General features: G+C 39.9%; 1 protein-coding gene across 1 annotated transcript in view; it reads left to right on the forward strand.

Annotated features, from left to right (window-relative positions):
* The window catches only part of pik3r3b (phosphoinositide-3-kinase, regulatory subunit 3b (gamma)), a 555,201-nt gene that overhangs the window by 324,118 nt on the left and 211,025 nt on the right, over positions 1-20,058 (forward strand). The window contains exon 6 of the mRNA XM_072574352.1: positions 19,562-19,763. Coding sequence (XP_072430453.1) covers positions 19,562-19,763 — 202 coding nt within the window. The remainder of the gene's footprint in view (positions 1-19,561; positions 19,764-20,058) is intronic.

Consider the following 20,058-nt stretch of genomic DNA (forward strand, 5'->3'; position numbering starts at 1 on the left):
ACTGCTTTTTCTCATTTATGTAAATGATCTAGATGTGAACATAGGAGGTATAGTTATTAAGTTTGCAGAGGTACAGTCGATAGCAAAGAAGGTTACGTCAGATTACAACGGGATCTTGATCAGATGGGCCAATGGTCTGAGAAGTGGCAGTTTAATTTAGATAAATGTGAGGTGCTGCATTTTTGGAAAGGTAAACTAGAGCAGGACTTAGACACTTAATGGTAATTAAAGTCTCTGGGAGTGTTGCTCAACAAAGAGACCTTGGAGTGCAGGTTCATGGTTCCTTGAAAGTGGAGTCACAGATAGAAAGGATAATGGGGAAGGCATTTGGTATGCTTTCCTTTATTGGTCAGAGCATTGTGTATCCGAGTTGGTTAGGCCACTTTTGGAATATTTTGTGTAATTCTGGTCTCCCTCCTCTCGGAAACATGTTTTGAAACTTGAAAGGGTTCAGAAAAGCTTTAGGGAGAGATTGAAGACTGGGGCTGTATTCTCTTGAAGTGTCGGAGGCTGAGGGGTGACTTTCTGCAGGTTTATAAAATCATGACTGGCATAGATAGGGTAAATAGACAAGGTCTTTTCCCTGGGTTGGAGGAGTCCAGAACTAGAGGGATAGGTTTAAGGTGAAAGAGGAAAGATTTAAAAGGGGTAACGTTTTCACGCAGAGGGTGGTGCATGTATAGAATGAGCTGCCAGAGGAAGTGGTGGAGGCTGTACAATTACAAGATTTAAAAGGCATCTGGATGGGTATATGAATAGGAAGAGTTTAGAGGGATATAGGCCAAGTGCTGGCAAATGGGACTAGATTAGGTTAGGATATCTGGTCAGCATGGATGAGTTGGACTGAAGGGTCTGTTTCTATGCTGTGCATCTCTATGACTCTAACTGCTTTAGACCACTGTCAAAAATGGTCCCTAGTTTTATATTCCATATGATTCATGGATCAGGACACGTGTATCACTCTGCACCTCAGAGATTTGCAATCTTTTCCCATTTAAACAAAATGTAGCTTTCCTGTGGTGGACCATTTATCATATTTGGCCAACTGAAAAATAATCCATTTATGCCCACCTCTAGCTTCTTTCTAGTTAACCAATTCTCTCACCTCGAAATTAACCAAGTTAATATGTTATTTTGAGACAAAAATAGCTGCAGGTACTGGAATACAGGATAGACCAAGCAGGAGGATGGAAGAACACAGCAAGTCAGGGAGCGTCAGGAGGTGGAGAAGCCAACTTTTCGCGTGTATTATACCTTACAACACTAATTATTATTTTTTCATAATAATTTTCTGATAATGTAAGTATAACATATCCACCAGGATCCCTTTATCTTTGTTGCATGCTATTTCCTCAAAGAACGTTAACCAAACATAATTTCCCTTTCACAAAATGTTTTGCATGTTGATTTTGCCTAATGGCATTAAGATTTTATGAGTGCCTCCTGTAACCTTCCCGCTATAGCCACCTTGGAGCTGGTTATTCATGAAGTATCTTAGAGGAGTAGAAAAAAATAGTCTAATTGTTTTGAAGAATGGTGAAATTGAGCACAGAACTTACAAAAATGCTAGAATCATAAATATCACATCTAACCAGCAACTGAGACCATATTTGGGATGGATGTCAGCTCCATTGACAACTTTGCACAACATTTGTCTTAAGTGCTCACCTCATTTCTTGTATTTTAGGGCATATTGCCGGGATGCCTTCCTGGTAATTGCAGCTGTAGGTTCTGTTTGGTTTTAATTAACTTTACATGGCAAGTGGACTTTGTTCATAAAGTGCAGGAACTCATAACACTCAATGTCTCTGAATGAGGAGTCAGAAATGAAACTAACAGTGAACAATGCAACTCTAGCAGCAGGCGATCAATTTCTATGCTCGAATACACATCTGCTCTTGTCTGATATTGCTGTAGCATTTTGACATAAATTATAGTGAGTTCCATTAACATACCTGTGAGTGGACAACAATGTTTGTTCCTTTGATAATGTGTTCTTCTGATTCCAAATGAACATCGGGCCAATTACTTAAAGTAAGCAAACAAGTTAAGATATCAATTGTTATTGTACTTGTAACAGTGGGACCTGTTGAGATTGAACTTGTGGTAGGTAATGCCAGAATGGGAGAGAAAGAAAAGTCCAATATGACCTGTCCTTTTTGAAACTGTTAGATCCTGTTTCCTAGGATAGTAGATATATTACTGATCCTTATTACCTGAGGCTGCTGCTTCATTTCAGAAACAATCTAAGTGCTCCACATGGAAAATCCTGGGTTAATGGTTAATCAGAAGATTGAACTTCCAATATTCAGCCAGCATCTGTAATAAACAAATTTTCACTTTTTCTAACTTTCTAATTCTGAAGGTGCACCAATTGAGAAGCTACAAAGACTTTTTGTATCCACCATAATTGTGTAGTAATTAAGTGATTTCTGAGGAGCATTTCCCCAGATGCTCAAGGAGAGGGTGGCATTATTTGTAATCAAAATAGTTTTATTTTTGCTGCATTTGTTGCTGTTGTTCTATGTGGCTTATTGCCAATGTCACACTTTTCCACTGAGCCTAGATTTCGATGTTTATACTATTTGCTCTTTTGAATTAAAGTAGAAGTTGTGCTTGCATTGATTAACTAAACTTTTACTCAGTAATTGATTTAGTGACAAATCTTGATAAATCCAGGTTGCCGTTTAATTCCGAAATGTTGTGGTAAGTGTGTGTCTGAATTACTTGACTCATAACTACAGAACTTGTTTTGTGTTGGCTGATGCAAGCAAATGCATTCTCAATTTTCATTTACCCTTGACATGTGTTCGAAAATGCATGTGATGATCCCAGCCCTATCTCCAGTATAGCTGTTCTTTACCAGTAGAAGAAAGAGGGAGGACTGTCATTCTTACAGACACAAAACCCAAACTCAGCAGGCCCATTTGAACACAGTGCTCAATTCAAACAGATCCCATTCTTGGTTGTTGTAAGGACCTTAATGCCAGTGTGGGAGTCATAAATTGATACAGCAGACAGAAGTGCAGTTGAAGGATGGATAGGGTCTGTACAACTATTATGATCAGATTTTTTTTTAAAAGCCTCACTCGATAAGTTTCAATAAAACAGTCTGAAGCTAAGAGTTAGAACAAAACACCTCTGCTGGACTGCTCTGATTGACAGGCTTAGGTAAGAAAAACAGGAGCATCTAGTCATACAGATTTCCAAAAGATGTTTGCTGACATTACCCAGGGGCTATTACTTTTGTATCATCCTGAATGCTGAGCTGAGTTTCAAAGGCTACAATTTTCTCAGCAGGGGTCTGAGTTCTTAGTTTAATTAACAGTATGAAGATGCTTTGAAAGGATCAGCTATCTTTGCAGTGGCTCTGAATAAAAATCTGTTTGTTCTTCGAAAAGATTAGTCACATGATATTTCAATTTATTTCATTAATGGGTGCTCTTTTTCTCTATAATGAGAATTGTGTTATAATGTTAGAATTTTTTGTTTCATTTCTATATTTCTCCTGAGGCTTGTTCATGAGGAGTGTTGAGTAAGTGATTCAGACAGTGGCATGATCTTCAGGAACCATGGTGGGGGGGTGGTGAGGGAGGTGGGGTGCAGGGTGGATGAGAATAAATGAGTTGACATTGAATCAACATGCACGATATGTGGGCCATCATAAATGGGTGTGAGGGTTGTGGGTTAGAGGGTTAACCATTTTTCAAACAACTGGTCAAAGTATCTGAGAATCAAGACAGGCTTTCTAATCAGCTCACCTTGGCACCCACCCTCCCCCATAGCTGCCCATATACCATTTCTGGAGCTGATGAAACATTTTCTGATTCATCCTAACTTGAGTTAAATTATTTCTTGTCACACGTATTATGTTACGAAATACAGTGGAAAGTGTTATGTAGTGTCTCTACTCTCCGATGCCGCCTTATATCACAGAAAAATAAACCAAAACATAGAATTTAAAGGCAGAAAATGAAAAAATAAAGGAAGCGGCCAACTTTACAGTCCTTCTTGTTAAGTGACGTGCCATGGACCATGGGACTGGTGGCTGGGCATCAGTCTCCTTCACTGTGCCCCTGCCACTGGACTGAAAACCGCCACTCTTGGTGCCATCTCAGCTGCACTGACACCCTCACCACTGAGCACTCACTGGACCTCACCAATGCACCTGGTACCAAACCAGCCCAAACTCAACTCCGCCCCTCCACGAGTCTGCTTTGGGCCCACCTCACCGCTGCAACCACTGCTGATGCCACCAAGTCTTGTACTGGGCCCAAACTCACTTCCGCTGCTGCTTCCACGATTCTGTGCTAGAAGCAGATGCCACCGAAAACCCAAACCTGCTTCCACCACTGCTGCCACAAGTCCACGCAACTGAGTCCATTCTAGTCTGAGCTACTGGGCCTACTCGAGTCTGAGCTGCTGGTCCTACCTGGGTCTGAGCTGCTGGTCCTACCTGGATCTGAGCTGCTGGTCCTACCTGGATCTGAGCTGCTGGTCCTGCTTGAGTCTGAGCTGCTGGCCTTGCTTGAGTCTGAGCTGCTGGTCCTACTCTAGTCTAAGCTGCTGGGCCTACTTGAGTCCACATTCTTGAGTTTACTTGAGTCTGAGCTACTAGTCCTACTCAAGTCTGCACTGCTGGGCCTACTCGAGTCTGCGCTGCTGGGCTTACTCGAGTCTGCACTGCTGGGTGTACGTGAGTCTGTGCTGCTGGTCCTACTCTAATCTGTGCTGCTGGGCCTACTTGAATCTGAGCTGCTGTGCCTTCTCAAGTCTGCGCTGCTGGGCCTACTCGGGTCTGCGCTGCTGAGCTTACGCGAGTCTGTGCTGCTGGGCTTACGTGAGATTGCGCTGCTGGGCCTACTCGAGTCTGTGCTGCTTTCCACTCGAGTCTGCGCTGCTGGGCCTACTCGAATCTGTGCTGCTGGGCCTACTGTAGTCTGTGCTACTGGGCCTACTCAAATCTGTGCTGCTGGACCTACTCAAATCTGTGCTGCTGGACCTACTCAAATCTGTGCTGCTGGGCCTACCCATTGCCGTTGATGTCATTGCCACGACCAAGCTCCTCTTCAAGAGGTAAATAAAGTAAAATAGAAGAGAGACAAAAGGAGACAGAAAGAAAAACAGAAGGAACAAAAAGAAAAGCAGACAAAACAGACAAGCCCCTGACTCAGAAGCCCTACTCCACTGCTGTCTGACCCATAATGTCAATATCTCTTTGCGTTAATACATAATGCATTTTTGGAGTTCTATTTTTATTGCATTATTGTCTGTGCTGAGGATAATTTTTCTGTGTAATGTGTTGCATGTGCATATTTAATTATAACAAATATGACACTGCATTGTCTTTCCACATGAAAGTATGTCAGTCATACATATTGCAGTTAAAACTATAAGTAACTAAGCTGTAAAACTGATCAGATTGTTTCCCCATCTATGGCACGTCACCAAAAAAATTATAGTCATTTATTTTGTTCACCAAAAATGGTCATTTGTTGTTCGCTTAGAATGCTTTGTTTAAAAAATAATAAATACCAGCTAATCATTCTAAATAGGCTTTTTAAAGATACACAGCTTGCTAAGAAGAATGAGCGGACGTCCATCTGGGTCTGAGATTGTACAGACAGGTTTAACCTCCTGAAGGATAAGGTCATTTGCGACAGCAGCTGGCTGAGTTTAAAGTTCATTTTGAGTTTCCATTGTGGGGCACACATCATTGCTAATCACTGCAAGCAAAACAGCAGGGAGTAAGTAATGTTCCAGCCATGTTGGATCGAGGGCAAGTCTTTGAGTTCTAATTAATCCATACTTACGGAGATAGGCTTTAAACCCATTCATCATTCACCAGTTTACCAATGAGCTTGTAGTGACCTACGAACTTTAAGTGCTCGGATTATTATAAATACTTCAATAAGATATAGATCAATCAATGGCTTTTGTCAGCACAGATATCATAAAATCTTTCTAAATATCCAAACAAACCAGTACACACAGCGTATGGCAAGTATTGTGGTCCCCCTTGCGATGCCCCTGAGTTTTCTTTCCAAATCACGGATATTTTTTCCCCGTGGTAATTTGTCTCAAAAATCTCTAACCATGTAAAATACGTCTGTGCACTTCTGAAGTACAATACCTAGTGAAATTGTAACAAAAATAAGGTAGAGGTTGAGTCAAATCCATTCATACAAATATTAGCAAGCAACAGTGAGACATAAAGACTTCTGTTGCCTATGTTTCCTGCCACAAATCTATTTTCTACCTTGCTATGCTTGCTAGATTTTTCCATTGTGCCCAGTTTCATTGTGGATCACTTCATTACTCTGTCTCTCATTGAGGGGTAAGTCCTTTGTCCTTGCCCCCTCCCTCCCCTCCCCCATCCTTGCTGGCAGCAATTTTGTTTAAAATGTTCAGAGTGCATATAATATTTTATTGAATTCAAGTCATTTATTTTTCCTTGAAAAGGACCCAAGACCTTCACAACTCAAGGTTTACCTTTGGTGTCTGATATATGGGTCATGAATAATTCTTTCATTGAACACGATATTATTGTTTTGCCATGCTATCATTAACATTTATCCCATATCTTATGTTGATGGGCTGATGAATACTTCAGGCTTTATTTATTAAATCCAGTTTCTTGATGCCAGCTGATACCCTCCTTATTCATATAGAAACATGGAAGATAGGAGCAGGCCATTTGACCCCTCCAGTCTGCTCTACCATTCAATATGATCACGGTTGATCATTGAGCTAAATATGCTATTCCCACCCTCCCTCCCTCCCTTGGCGTTTTTCACCACAACAGCTATATCTACCTCCTTCTTGAAAATGCATAATCTTAGAGTACCTACAGTATGGAAACAGACCCTTTGACCCAACAAGTCCATACCGACCCTCCGAAGAGTCTCCCACCCAAACCCATTACTCGTTAATCTATATTTACCTCTGACTAATGCACCTAACCTACACATTCCTGAACACTATGGGCAATTTAGCATGGCCAATTCACCTGACCTACACATCTTTGGACTACGGGAGGAAACCGGAGCACCTGGAGGAAACCCACGCAGACACGGGGAGAATGTGCAAACTCCACACAGACAGTCGCCCGAGACTGGAATCGGACCCGAGTCCCTGGCGCTGTGAGGCAGCAGTGCTAACCAGTGCATCACCGTGGTGCCCATAATGTTCTGGTTTCAACCACTTTCTGTGGTAGTGGATTCCATAGGGTCACCTCTCCATGGGTTAAAACAAACTTTCTCATCTCAATCCTAAAATGTTTATCCCTTTATCCTTTAAACTATGAACTTGGTTTTGGATTCTGGATTGTCACGTTTATCCTCTTAAATGGTTCACCTCTCACCTTGAAAGTGTGACCTCTCGTTATTGAATCCTCACCCTGGGAAAAAAACTTATCTCTATCTAGCCTGTCTATACCCTTCATGATTTTGTAAACCTCAATCAGGTCCCCGCTCAATCTCCTTTTTTCTAATGAAAACAAACCTAACCGACTCCACCTCTTTTCATAGCTAACACCTTCCATACCAGGCAACATCCTCGTAAACCTTCTTCGCACCCTCTCCAAAGCATCCACATCCTTTTGGTAATGAGGTGACCAGAATTGTACACAGTATTCCAAATGCGGTCGAACCAATGGCATGTACAATTTTAACATTACCTGCCAGCTCTTATACTCAATACCGCATCCGATGAAGGCAAGCATACCATATGCCTTCTTGACCATTCTATCCACCTGTGCAGCAATCTTCAGGGTACAATGGACCTGAACTCCCAGCTCTCTCAACTCATCAATTTTTCCCAAGGCTCTTCCATTTCCTGTATAATTCGCTCTAGAATTAGACTTCCCAAAATGCATCACCTCACGTTTGCCTGAGTTGAACTCCATCTGCCACTTCTCTGCCCAACAGGGGGATTGAGTTTGAGTCGTGAGATCTTGTTGCAGCTCTATAAAACTTTGGTTAGACCGCACTTGGACTACTGCGTCCAGTTCTGGTCGCCCTATTATAGGAAAGATGTGGATGCTTTAGAGAGGGTTCAGAGGAGGTTTACCAGGATGCTGCCTTCCTTTTCATTTGATCTGTGACTTCAATCACTTCTTATTTACAACATCATTCTCAATGTCTCCTCTACCTCACTGAGATCTTGATTGTTGTTTTTCTTAAATTATTGCTAGAATTTTCTGATGTACTTTTTGCCAGGGTCCCATTTTTTACCATTCATAAAGTGACATTTAGAATGGTTTATACCTGTCCTAGCTCAATAATACTTGTAACTCTGTCAGTCCTCATCAAGCTTCATGATCAATCTGTGTCTCAGTGGGTATCTAGTCACTTTAAGTTGTTCTCCTCAGCGTCTCTTTCCTCCATTCCTTCTGGCCATTTTAATCACTTCTAGCCTGCTCACAGCCCCGGTCCTCCAACGTGGACCTATGTCTTATCCATATCTCTACCAACTGCTTCTGTCTCTCCTCACCTCCAGTTTCAAATGCCCTCAGCTTTTTCACCTTCCCTTGATGTGCCCTATCTTCATGAACATCCTTAAAAACCACCCCTTTTCTCATGCTTTCATTTCTCCAGTCTGTATTACGCTTTCCGTTCTGTTTGGTGTCCAGGTACAATTCTTCATCCTGTCAACCTCTCTGACCACTACAGTAAAACTGTACTTGACTATAAATGCAATTTTGTTTTCAATATTTCTTTCCCTTTGGTCAATTATTTTTTAGAGCATGATTTGAAATCTAAGGTCGATGGGCTTCAAGAATATAAGAACCTCCCATCCACCCATCACATAACACACTTCCTTTGCAACATGTTTAACAAATGTACTTGGCAAAATAAGCCAGAGTGTTGTTTAAATTTAACTCATTATTAAGTGACTTACAACACGCTGCTGGCATGAAAATGAACTTTGATAGAAGCTTCGTATTAAATCACAGTCTTCTCACAGGCCCATGTGTCAATCAGCATCTGAATATTCTCATTATATTTTTGCCTTTTTTTGCTTCCCCTCTGTACATTTGGTATATTTCGTTGAAGCCAAACTGAATTATGATTTCATAATGATGAAGTCATTTTTATTGGCAGCTTCAGTGATTTTCACTTCTGTCACACTAGTAGAAATTAGCATTCATCTTGTTCTGATCAAATTCGAGTAAATTTGGATTTGTGAGGAGCCTTGCAGTTCTCCTTTGATAAATAGGATCATATATATAGAACACCCAGTACCCTGCAATGAAATAGGTTTTATATTTCCACAAGGATGACTCACACAAAATCACAAACTGTGACTGAGCCAGCTTTGGAAGAAGAAAAAGTGATGATAAAATCGATTTGATGTGGCAGTGTTGAATGCTTTATCAATTGCATGAATTGAGGTTCTCTGGTTTGGACAAATGCAGCTAAAAAAATATTTTTTTAAATGATTAAAATTGAAATGGAGAAAATAATATCATTAGACTGTTGTGATAAGAAACAAGTTTCGAATTTAATTTTTTTTTGCAGCGGTCAGAAAACTTATTTAAAATGAATGTAGAGGCAGATTACATCAGGGAAATAGTAGATTATAATCATGAGAGTGCTGAATTTATTCTGCAATGTATCTTTCAGCTTGTTCTCCTGATTGTGTTTTATATTTGTATGTACTTGAGCTTGTATTTAGCATCAGTGCTCATGATGTGAAACTTGCAGAAATGATTACATTGACAACTGGTTTGAAAGCTGTTCAAAGTGCAGACATTAGGATAGTGATTAAAGAGGAAAGCTGTATCTCCATGAAGTCATTCGTCTATCTGGAACTTTCATTCAGACAATATTCACATATTAATATGCCATTAGTAGGATTAATAAACGTATTTGTAACTGAAAGCTATACGAGCAGCTAAAGTAGAATCATCATGAGCAACAATATCACCAAGTATTTGTCTAGTGTTTGAAGTGTGAAATAATGTCTCGAGGTACTTTGCAAAGGTGAAATGAGACAAAAATGGATGACAAGTCCAAGGAGGAGAAAATGATAAGAATGTTCTATTGTTCACGGAGATGTTAGGGAGATCTGGACCAATTATGTAGTTGGGCAGATCAATAAATGGTGGAGACTAACACACGTAAGAACATGTAGCTGTAGAGAGGGATTGCAGCGCTGATGGAGCTACTGTCTTTCAGATGTTATGAAAATGTGGGTGTACTATACCTTCAAGAGAGTAAAAGCAGGAGTGACAGCACCAAGTGTTCTCAATAAGACACAATGTAACATATGCTCTAGCTAGTTGCCTGGAAATGACAAAACAAATTTGAATTAGGCCAATCACTTTAAATTATACTCTGAAAAATACCAAACTCCAGTCAAGTTTGAATTGAGTATATTGACAATCTTAAAAACCAATGACACAATCCGATGCTTTGGGGTATAAGACCAGGGAAAATTGAACAGTTGGGAGGAGAACTACCACTAGACCAACAGATGTAGACTGCTAGTCAGAACTCTTCGAGAAGTACCTGCACAGAGAAAAACCTCAACACTGACCTGGAGAGCCAATCCACCTACAAAGATAAAGAGAAGATTTAACTGCTGGCTGGTTTTAAAAATTTGGACTTTTCTGCAAATCTTAATTGGGAGTTTTATCGGACTAGTATTATAGAAGGGAAGGTAAAAGCTAGGTTCGAGGAAGGAATTGTAAATATTTGTTAGTTAATTATTCTCTGTTATAATTTAAGAAATAAAATTGTTAATTTTTACTTTAAATAGCTCTTGGCCACCCGGATGTTTACAGATTACTGCCTGGGATAAATCTTTTCTGTGTTGCTGGTTTAAATTAAGCAGGAGGGTTTACCCCATGTCGTAACACAGATGAGATGTTAAATCTCTTGTTCATTCATTATCTTTTTAATAACCAATTCATTGTACCTAAATACAGGTGACAATAATAAATCAAAAATCTCATTTGCTGTTTATGAGACCTTGCTATGCACAGAGTGGCTGCTATATATTCTCTTATCATAGAGACAAATAAGAGAGAAACCTCAAAGTAACACTTCACTAGGTGTAAAACACCTTAGCTTGTCCTGATGTCACACAAAGTGCTATAAAAATAAATATGTTAAAAAAATGTCTTTGTCTTAATGATCAGTCCGCTTCTGGACTGAGAAGAATATTTTGATTGCTGAATTTGAAACCAGAAATAGGTGCAACAAAAAGCGTTCAGATATGAATCACATGGATGAGTCAATCTTAAATACCATCAAACATATCAAGAAACTAAACAAAGTTAAGTTACAAAAGCATTTATAACTCATAGAAATTTATATGCCATATCGTTATTTGGATTTGCCCCTAAATCTAGCTGTTGGAGTTTTAAAAATTGACAGCAATTCATGTGTGCCTATTAAGAAGGTGATCTTAAGAAAGGAATCTCCATGTGAGATTCTAAGGGTAAAGTCATCCACACCTAACTAACTGGAATGGGTTTTGATGTGTGAAGGGGATATCCTACCTGTGTCCTTCATTTTCTTTATAGTTGTTGGCAGTCCCTCGGAATTGAGGATAGTGTGTGTTCTCAGATGACAGGCTCGCTTTTAGATCCAAGAGTTTTTCTGCAGTGGGGCCAGATTTTTATTTTTAAAAATGACATTCACAGCTAGATGTCTCTCCTCTGTTGCCACTGTTCCACTGCTGTCAAGTTGCTGAGCCTCCAAGTATCTTGTGCCTTGATGGATTGGGGGTGCCGTACCAAGAGGTCACTTCCCAGTCAGTGGTATCAATGCCACTATGTTTTAGGATAGCCTTGAGCATATCTTCAAGCCTTTTCCTTTAGCTGCCCTTTGCCCATGAGCCAAGGGAAAGCTGAGAGAAGAGAATTGACCGAGTGCTTCAGATGCAATAGCCCATCCATTGGAGTTGGTTCTTCATGAGCAGGGTATCATTACTGGTAGACATTACTGGAGAATGCTTGCAATGTTGCGGAGTGCTCTATTAACAGCAATTCATCAAGTCAAGCTATTACCTATAATTTTAATTCAATCAGGTGCTGTACATGCTCTTGTCTAATTGGCAGCTTGACCTTGCTGTTGAGGTGTATGGATTACTTGAATTAATTACCTGAGAGGATGTCTTCAAGTTTCTGAAATCAGTATCAGGATAGAGCTCAGCCTTTGGATGAGAATGATAATCATTTTAGTTGTAATACACCATATAAATCTTAAGGTGCATTTGTAAAATTTTTAACACATGCCCAGAATTTTCAAAGTGATTTGCATCCAACATCTCATTGTAGATGTGCAACCATTGCGATTGTGTCAGCAAAACGTGACGTAAGGTATGTGTCTTCTGTATATTTTAATTTTGAGTTTGTAGTTTTTTAATTTGAACTGGTGGCATTTGGGTTTACTGTGTGCTGGACAGGGATCAATGATTAACTTGTGTTTCCATAGCCATTGTGATTTCTTTAAAACACAATGAAAGAAAGACTTACTGGAGAATAAGTTTTCATTTACTTTGGGAGAATTTTACTAGTGAATGAGAATCAGAATTAGCCTTATTATCACATGTAATCACATGAGTACAGTGAAAAATTTACAAGTCACCACTTATGGCGCCATCTTAGGTACCAAGCATACCTAAGTACAGATTCTTAAGTACGAATTTTTAAGAAAAAAAAAGAAAAATTAAAAAAAGTCCAGTAATAAATTAGAAAAATACAGAAATACAGTAAATAGTAATGCATTAGCCTCCAGTTCAGAAGGTCAAAGATTGTTATTCGTTCTTTAGGAACGGTTTAGAAAAAGTTTTCTTTCATTTCAGTTTGGCAGTTCTCCAGAGTCCTTGGCTGAAACTGGATGACCAAAGCTGTTGCTCCTGAAAAAGGGAGAAGATTTTATAGGATTATTAAAAATTGGGTTACTTCAGTATAAGGAGAGCAGTGAAGGCTCTAGGCAATAAGTTGAATGAAGACTGCAGTAAAAGGCTGTCAGATTGATGGGTGCTGAAGCCACAGTTCAGTGAAGCCATTTAGGGGTAATGGAGAATGGAATTCTCTCTAATGTGAATACTATAGAGGGCTACATTTGGGATTAATGGGATTATATCTTTACCATATAATATTTTTAAATTGAAATTTTTAAATCTGTTATATGTAAATAATTTGTTTTATTCTATTTTATATTCATTTATTTTGCAATAAACTACCATGATTTTGTTAAACCAAAGTCTACAGCATTATGTACGTATGTTTCATACATACATATGTTTCTTTCAGTCAGAGAACATCTCGTTAAAACCAAAAATAGATAAAATATGGATTTTTTTTCATGAATCAACATTCCTTGAAAATAATAAATTAATCAATTGATACATTGTTTTCTTTAGTTACAGCATGGTTCCAGATGTTTACCCATGATAGGTATTGGATGAGTTGAATCAAAGGGTGAAAGGGCAAAAAATGGTATATGGAGAGCATGGGTTGGTGTGAGTTAGCACTGAATTGGAATAGGTGCTACAAAGCACCTGGGTTTGGGTGGGGGGCATCGGGTAGGAGGAAGACATAATACCTGGATTGAGGCAAGTAGGGGTGGTAGGTGGCTCAGTGGCTAGCACTCCTGCCTCACAGCAACAGGGACCCAGGTTCAATTCCAGCCTTGGGCAACTGTCTGTGTGGAGTTTGCACATTCTCCCCTTGTTTGTGTGGGGTTCCTTCGGGTGCTCCGGTTTCCTCCCACAATCCAAAGATGTGCAGGTTAAGTCAATTGGCCATGCTAAATTGCCCATAGTGTTCAGGGATGTGTTAGTTAGGTGTAAACGTAGAGTAATAAGATAGGGGAATGGATTTGGGTGGGATGCTCACCAGAGGGTTGGTGTGGACTTGTTAGGCCGAAGGCCCTGTTTCCACACTGTAGGGATTCTATGGAAATGGTAGTTAGTCTTTCCTACTACCTGCCTCCCTAATTGGCAGCCCCTGTGATTGCCTCTGAACTGTTTCTGGATGTGACAGGTGGGAAAGTGCCTACTGACAATTGCTCCGTCCCCCCAGAGCTACAGGTAGACCACTCAGGACATTTCCTCCCCAGTCAGTCTTACATAACCAAGAATTATCTCAACTGTGTTTCTGGTTTGGAAGTGAAAGTTTAGGCCTTAATCTATTCTGATGGTATTAGTTGAGTCAAGTATTGGTCAAGCCACTGAGTGCATTGTCCAGTTCTTCCTCAAGTACTGTAATAAGTTCTTTACAATCACCTAACAAGCAAACAGAACTTTGATTCAGTATGTAATTTGGCAAACCACGCTCTCAATTCTGCATTGTAACTTTCATCTAAATTATTTGCTGAAATCTTTGGAGTGAAGCTTGAACCAAGAATCTTCTCTCTCAAATTCAAGAGTGATGTAGCAAGCCACAGTTAGTTTTACAATTCAGAATTCAGACTTCAATTCCCATTTTAATTTTATACGTTTGTACCTTAATGTTCTTGTAACGACAACTCCCAAACCTTTTTAGCTAATGTATACGTGGTACAGGTAGTTCATCTGTAACGTGATGATTGCATTCTAGTACGACTCAGCGCGATATAAAAATCGCACAATAAAAATAACACTTAGTGTTGGCGATGCATCGCATTATAGTCAACACACATTTTAAAAGTTTGCGTTTTAGAAACAGTGCCCACTATTGGTCAGTCGCATTATAGTCAATTTGTGTTGATAAAACGCACGTTATAGCAGAATTGAATGCAGTACCAGACATGGTTACTAGTTTTTATGCATATTTTGAAATTATTTCAGCAAGTATTTCTATAATACCAGCTCAGGTTCCGGTACTTGAAATTCTCTGGGTTCTTATGTGGTGTAGATTCCACAGCAGACAGAACAACACAAAGGCAGCTGCTCTTGCACAAGCTCACACATGTGCCATTATTTTTAGCTATGCATCTGGTCACCAAACCTTCCCAAATGGCAATGTGAAACAGGGTCGAGAAAGCAACTGTCTAACAGATAGCTTGATTTTCAATTATGTTGACATTGGGGATAGTACTACCCCCAGAGAAGTTTACATTAATGCATATGAACTATAGAAGCAGCAGAATCATCTTGCTTGTTCTGCAACACAACGCAAGCAGTTTATTAAAATACATGAGTATGTTAAGTCACGCTCTTTTTTATTAAACCTTTATTTTAGAAAATCTTTAATTGAATAAATCAGTTAAAGCCAAACTAGTGCTGATTTTCTGCATAATAATTGTAATCTGTACTGTACAATATCAACACCTGGTAGCAATGATTACATATTATCCCTAGATACAAATGTAATATAAGGTGGGTGAGAAAGAACGAGACATACCCTGATTTTTATAGACTATGTGTCTCAAATTAGGGTGTTGCCATCACAAAATTCATTAAACGCGATGTGGAACAGAAAGCAGGAGAACCAGGGGTGGTATGGTGGCTCAGTGGTTAGCACTGCTGCCTTACAATACCAGGGACCTGGGTTCGATTCCACCCCTTGGGCAACTGTGTGGAGTTTGTACATTCTCCCTATGTCTGCTTAGGTTTTCTCCCACAGTCCAAAGATGTCCAGGTGAATTGGCCATGCTAAATTGCTGGTAGTTTTAGGTGCAAGGGTAAATGTAGGGGAATGGGTCTGGGTGGGTTGCGCTTCGGCGGGTTGGTGTGGACTTGTTGGGCCGAAGGGCCTGTTTCCACACTGTATGTAATCTAATCTAATCTAAATTGTGTGGTTTAGGTGTGTTAGTCAGGGGCTAATGTAGAGTAATGGGGTAGAGGAATGGGTCTGAGTGGGTTACTCTTTGGAGGGTCAGTGTGGACTTGTTGGGCCAAATGGCCTGCTTCCACACTGTAGGGATTTTATGATCTTTACACCAAATGGTGACACTGTGGAATTCACTTCCAGTGTTTACCATACTAACATTACAGATTAGATTGGATAGGTGGACTGAGAGATAAGCTTAAAGTCAGATAGGAATAGAATAGATAAATATCATTGTAGTGATTTGTTTGTGTGGAGTACTTCTGTATGTGTTTATAGGAGCTCCACTAATATCTAAAGTATCAACAGAGATTACTCTATAGTATGAAGTGGGCACAAATCAATAGATTTCCTATTGGAAATAATGTAATCCTTCCTGGGTTTCCTCGTGCACCTCCAATGACAACTGCTATTGAAAAGAAAGCTAAACAGTTTCTGTGCTTGATACTTGGTTTAGTCATCCTGGTCTGTGCATGGTCTGCACAACCATCCTATATATGACAGCAGTTTGTAAACTGCCCTGTGAAGAACATCCCCAATTTTGGTTCAAGTCAGAAAGACCCTGACCAAATAGAATATCATACATATGCTAAAGACAATGTTGAAACAATTTTGTATTTGTAAATCTCATGCAGGCTTACTTTGTATTTTACCAAATCCATCCTGGAGTGTAAATGGGGCTTCATAGCACACCGTTTATTCATATGGCTGAGGAAGCTGTAACAGTTCAATGTTCAAATTAACAATCTCTTCACTGGCTTCAGCCGATGCAGTCTGACTAGTTGTGATGCCACATGGAATCATTAATGGGAGATGTCTGTCCTGCACTTTCAATTCAAATGGAAGAAAAACATCTGGTAACATACATACCAATTGTTAGAAAGGCTGAATTAAACATTGTATTCTGATAAACTAATTTAGGCAGTGCCCTCCCTCTGGTTATCTAATATTATCTGTAGATAAAATGAAGTTTCATTTTATTTCTGAATCTTGATAAGAAAAAGTACAGGCGTTAATGCTGAGGTTTTCCATTCAGGATATTGATACTTTCATGGCCTTTTCTAGTGTTGCTTCCCTTATATTCTTAACTGTTCCACTCTGCTTACTACAGTCATTTACAGATCACTCACTCTAAGGAAAAATTATTAATGTGACAAGAATGCATCATTGTCTATCATATTATTAATTTAAATTTGTTATTATTGAGAACAATTCTCACAAGATTAATTCACAGAGATGGTCTCTGTTCACCTCGGTAACATCTGTCCCTGCTTTAATCATGTTATCATTATGTCCCTCTTGGCCATTCGATGTTTCCCTGGCCATCTTCTCATCCTGTACAAATCTCTGATCGTTCAAAGGCTATTTACTACATCCTGTTCTGCTACAAATTGAAACAGTTCAATACCCCTGTCTCTGCTAATCAATGTGGGCCTATTATCCATCTACCCATCAAATATACAATTATTACACTATCTATTAAATTCTTTATGATTTTGACACATCCTTTTTCTCTTTTCTGCTCCAGCCCAACAACCTTTAGCCCAAGTCCCAACCTGAAAGGGCTTCTTCGTTCTGAATCTGACGTCACTCTTCCTCCATGGCAGCCGTGGCTTCAGCTGCTCAGATCTCTTATTCTGGAATTCCCTCCTTAGAGCCATCCATATCTACACGTTCTTCACAAGCTGCTGGAGGTCAACCTCATCATTGGTTAAAAATTAACATCCTAATATCCTTCTTTTATTCATTCAGGAGATGTAGATATCACAAGCTAGACCAACAGTTATTACCATTCCCAATTGAGCTTCAGAAAATACTGCTGAGTTGTCTTCTTGAACAGCTGCATCCTTGAGTGTGGGTAGGTCTACACTGCCATTAGGGAGAGAGATCCAGGCTTCTGATCCAGCGAGGTAAAGGAATGGTGAAATGTTTCCAAGTCTTTATGATATGTACCTCGAGGGGAGCTCATGGGTGGTGGTTCTCCCATGTATCTGCTGTCGGTAATAGTTGCAGGTTGAAAAAGCCTGGGTGAGTTTCTGCAGTGTCTCTTAAAAATGATATGCACTGCTGCTACTGTGCATCAGCAGTAATAGGAGCAAGTGTTGAATGTGGTGGGTGAGGTGTCAGTAAAGCATGCTACTTTGTCCTGGATGCTGTCAAGTTCTTGAAGTGTTATTGGAGCTGCAATTATCCAGCAAGTAAAGATTATTTCGTTATGTTGCATTTGCTATACAGGAGATGAATTAGTTTCGCAAACAGATGAAATGTTATGTTATGGTTGGAGTTATAGAGATGTGGCTAGAGGGTGACCAGGGAATAGAAACTGAATATCCAGGAGCATTCAGATTTTAGAAAGGACAGACAAAGAGGAAAATGAGGTGGGATTGCTGGCATAGAGGACATTAATGTAATCATGAAGTGGAATTTGTATGTGTAGAGCTTAGCAACACCAAGGAGCAGAAAACAAAAGTTGGAGTTGTAAATAGGCCCCCAAAGTGTAATGGTAATGTTAGGGGAAGCACTAAAGAGGAAATTAGAGGTGCAAATAATAAAGGGACAGCTGTATCTATGGATGACTTTAATCTGCATGTAGATTGGGCAAATCAAGTCAATAACAATGCTAGAGAGGAGGAATTCCTAGAATGTGTATGCAATGGTTTTCTGGATCAATACATTGAAGAACCAACTAGAGAACATCACATCCTTGATTGTGTATTGTGTAATGCAAAAGAAATACTTAGCAATCTATCTGTGCTAGGCCCCTTGGGGAAGAGTGACCATAATCTGATAGATTTCTTCATTAAACTGGAGAGTGACTGAGTTGATTCCAAGACTGTAACTGAATCTTACTTGGATAGTTTAAGTGACACATAGCAAAAGGAGTTGCTTTCAGTGTAATATCTTGTTCAAAACTTTATCCTGTGCCTTCTGACTTAATCATGAAAGCACAGTTAATGGAGATGACGTTGTTTTGTTTGTTTCAGTGCTTTGTGCTTGTAGCCCTTTGTAGCCTTTCCTACATAAAGCATCGTCTTACCCATTCAAAACCTGATATCTATTCTGTTCAATGTCTTTGCCAATGTCAATAACATATTGAAAAATGTGTTCCTGTGTGAGCCACTGTTGGAGGTTAATTTTCTCCCATCCTTGGATTTTTTGTTAAGCATCTGCCCAAAGCACTGCTTATATTCAAAGCCCTGAGGTCTGGGTTTTCCAGAGGGCGGGGAGAGGAAAGTAGTATAAGTAGCTGTCCCCCATTCATTAGAAAGGTAAAGGTAGCACTGCAGCAACAATGTTCTGGGGGTATCCACAATGAGGTGAGAATGAGACGTCCTCCCCTCAGGGATAATTTGATTGGCTAGAAGCTCAGTGATCCCAGCAGCGCCACAAGCAAGCGGTGGCTACTGCTGGGACTGTGAAGGGATCCCTGGGAAGAAAACATGAATGCCAGATGAAGGTATTTTTGGGAATTTTGGGCATGCAAGACCAGGAAGCTCAGGCAGGGGCAAGGAAGGAGTTGCAGAGTCAGGTTTTGGAGTCTGGGAGGTGAGGGACAATTCAGGTTTGGGTGGGAAGTTTGTGGGTGAGCCAGCCATACAATTTTACATGTTCCCTACAACCCTAACCACCACAAATGTACCTGGAGGATTTCTGTAAAACTTCTTCCTACTTTTGGGAAATTACAGGTTCTTGTGCCCTCCCAAGTTAGAGAATGGTAAGGTATATGTATCCTGCACGCTACATGCCCGTATTAAAGGTAGGACCTAACAAAATCTCATTTATTTTATTCAGAAATCCAGAACCTTGATGAATGTGTCCAACAAATCAGAAGAATTGTGGAATCTCCCAGCCTGCCCCAGCAACACTGCCTTATTCTGAGATATCTGGTGAAGCACTTCTGTAGAGTGTGCCAGAATGAAGCTGTAAACAATCTCACACCAAGGCTTCTTGGTGAAATCTTCAGTGATGTCTTGTTCAGGCATTCGCTATCAAGGTAAATGTCTTTGGAAACATAAGTCAACGTAACCTTTATCAAAGGCTTATTTATGAGTAGACAGTGCTGGAAGAGTGCAGAAGGATTTCTGTAGCATATCCTCAGGGTGGTTTTGTTTAGCTGCACAGTTTGAATCCCGATAAACATGGAACTAATTTGCTGAGAAAAGCTGAGGTGGACTTTACGAACAAATGATCTCAGGATAAACTTCCGTGCAACGGTCGTACATTTTAGGAATTCCGGCTTGAAGATCAGAATACTACATCTGAACTTCATTCCTTCAGCTGACCGGGAT

This window comes from Chiloscyllium punctatum, chromosome 7 (genome assembly GCF_047496795.1).
Source record: "Chiloscyllium punctatum isolate Juve2018m chromosome 7, sChiPun1.3, whole genome shotgun sequence".
NCBI classification, from domain to species: Eukaryota; Metazoa; Chordata; class Chondrichthyes; order Orectolobiformes; family Hemiscylliidae; genus Chiloscyllium; species Chiloscyllium punctatum.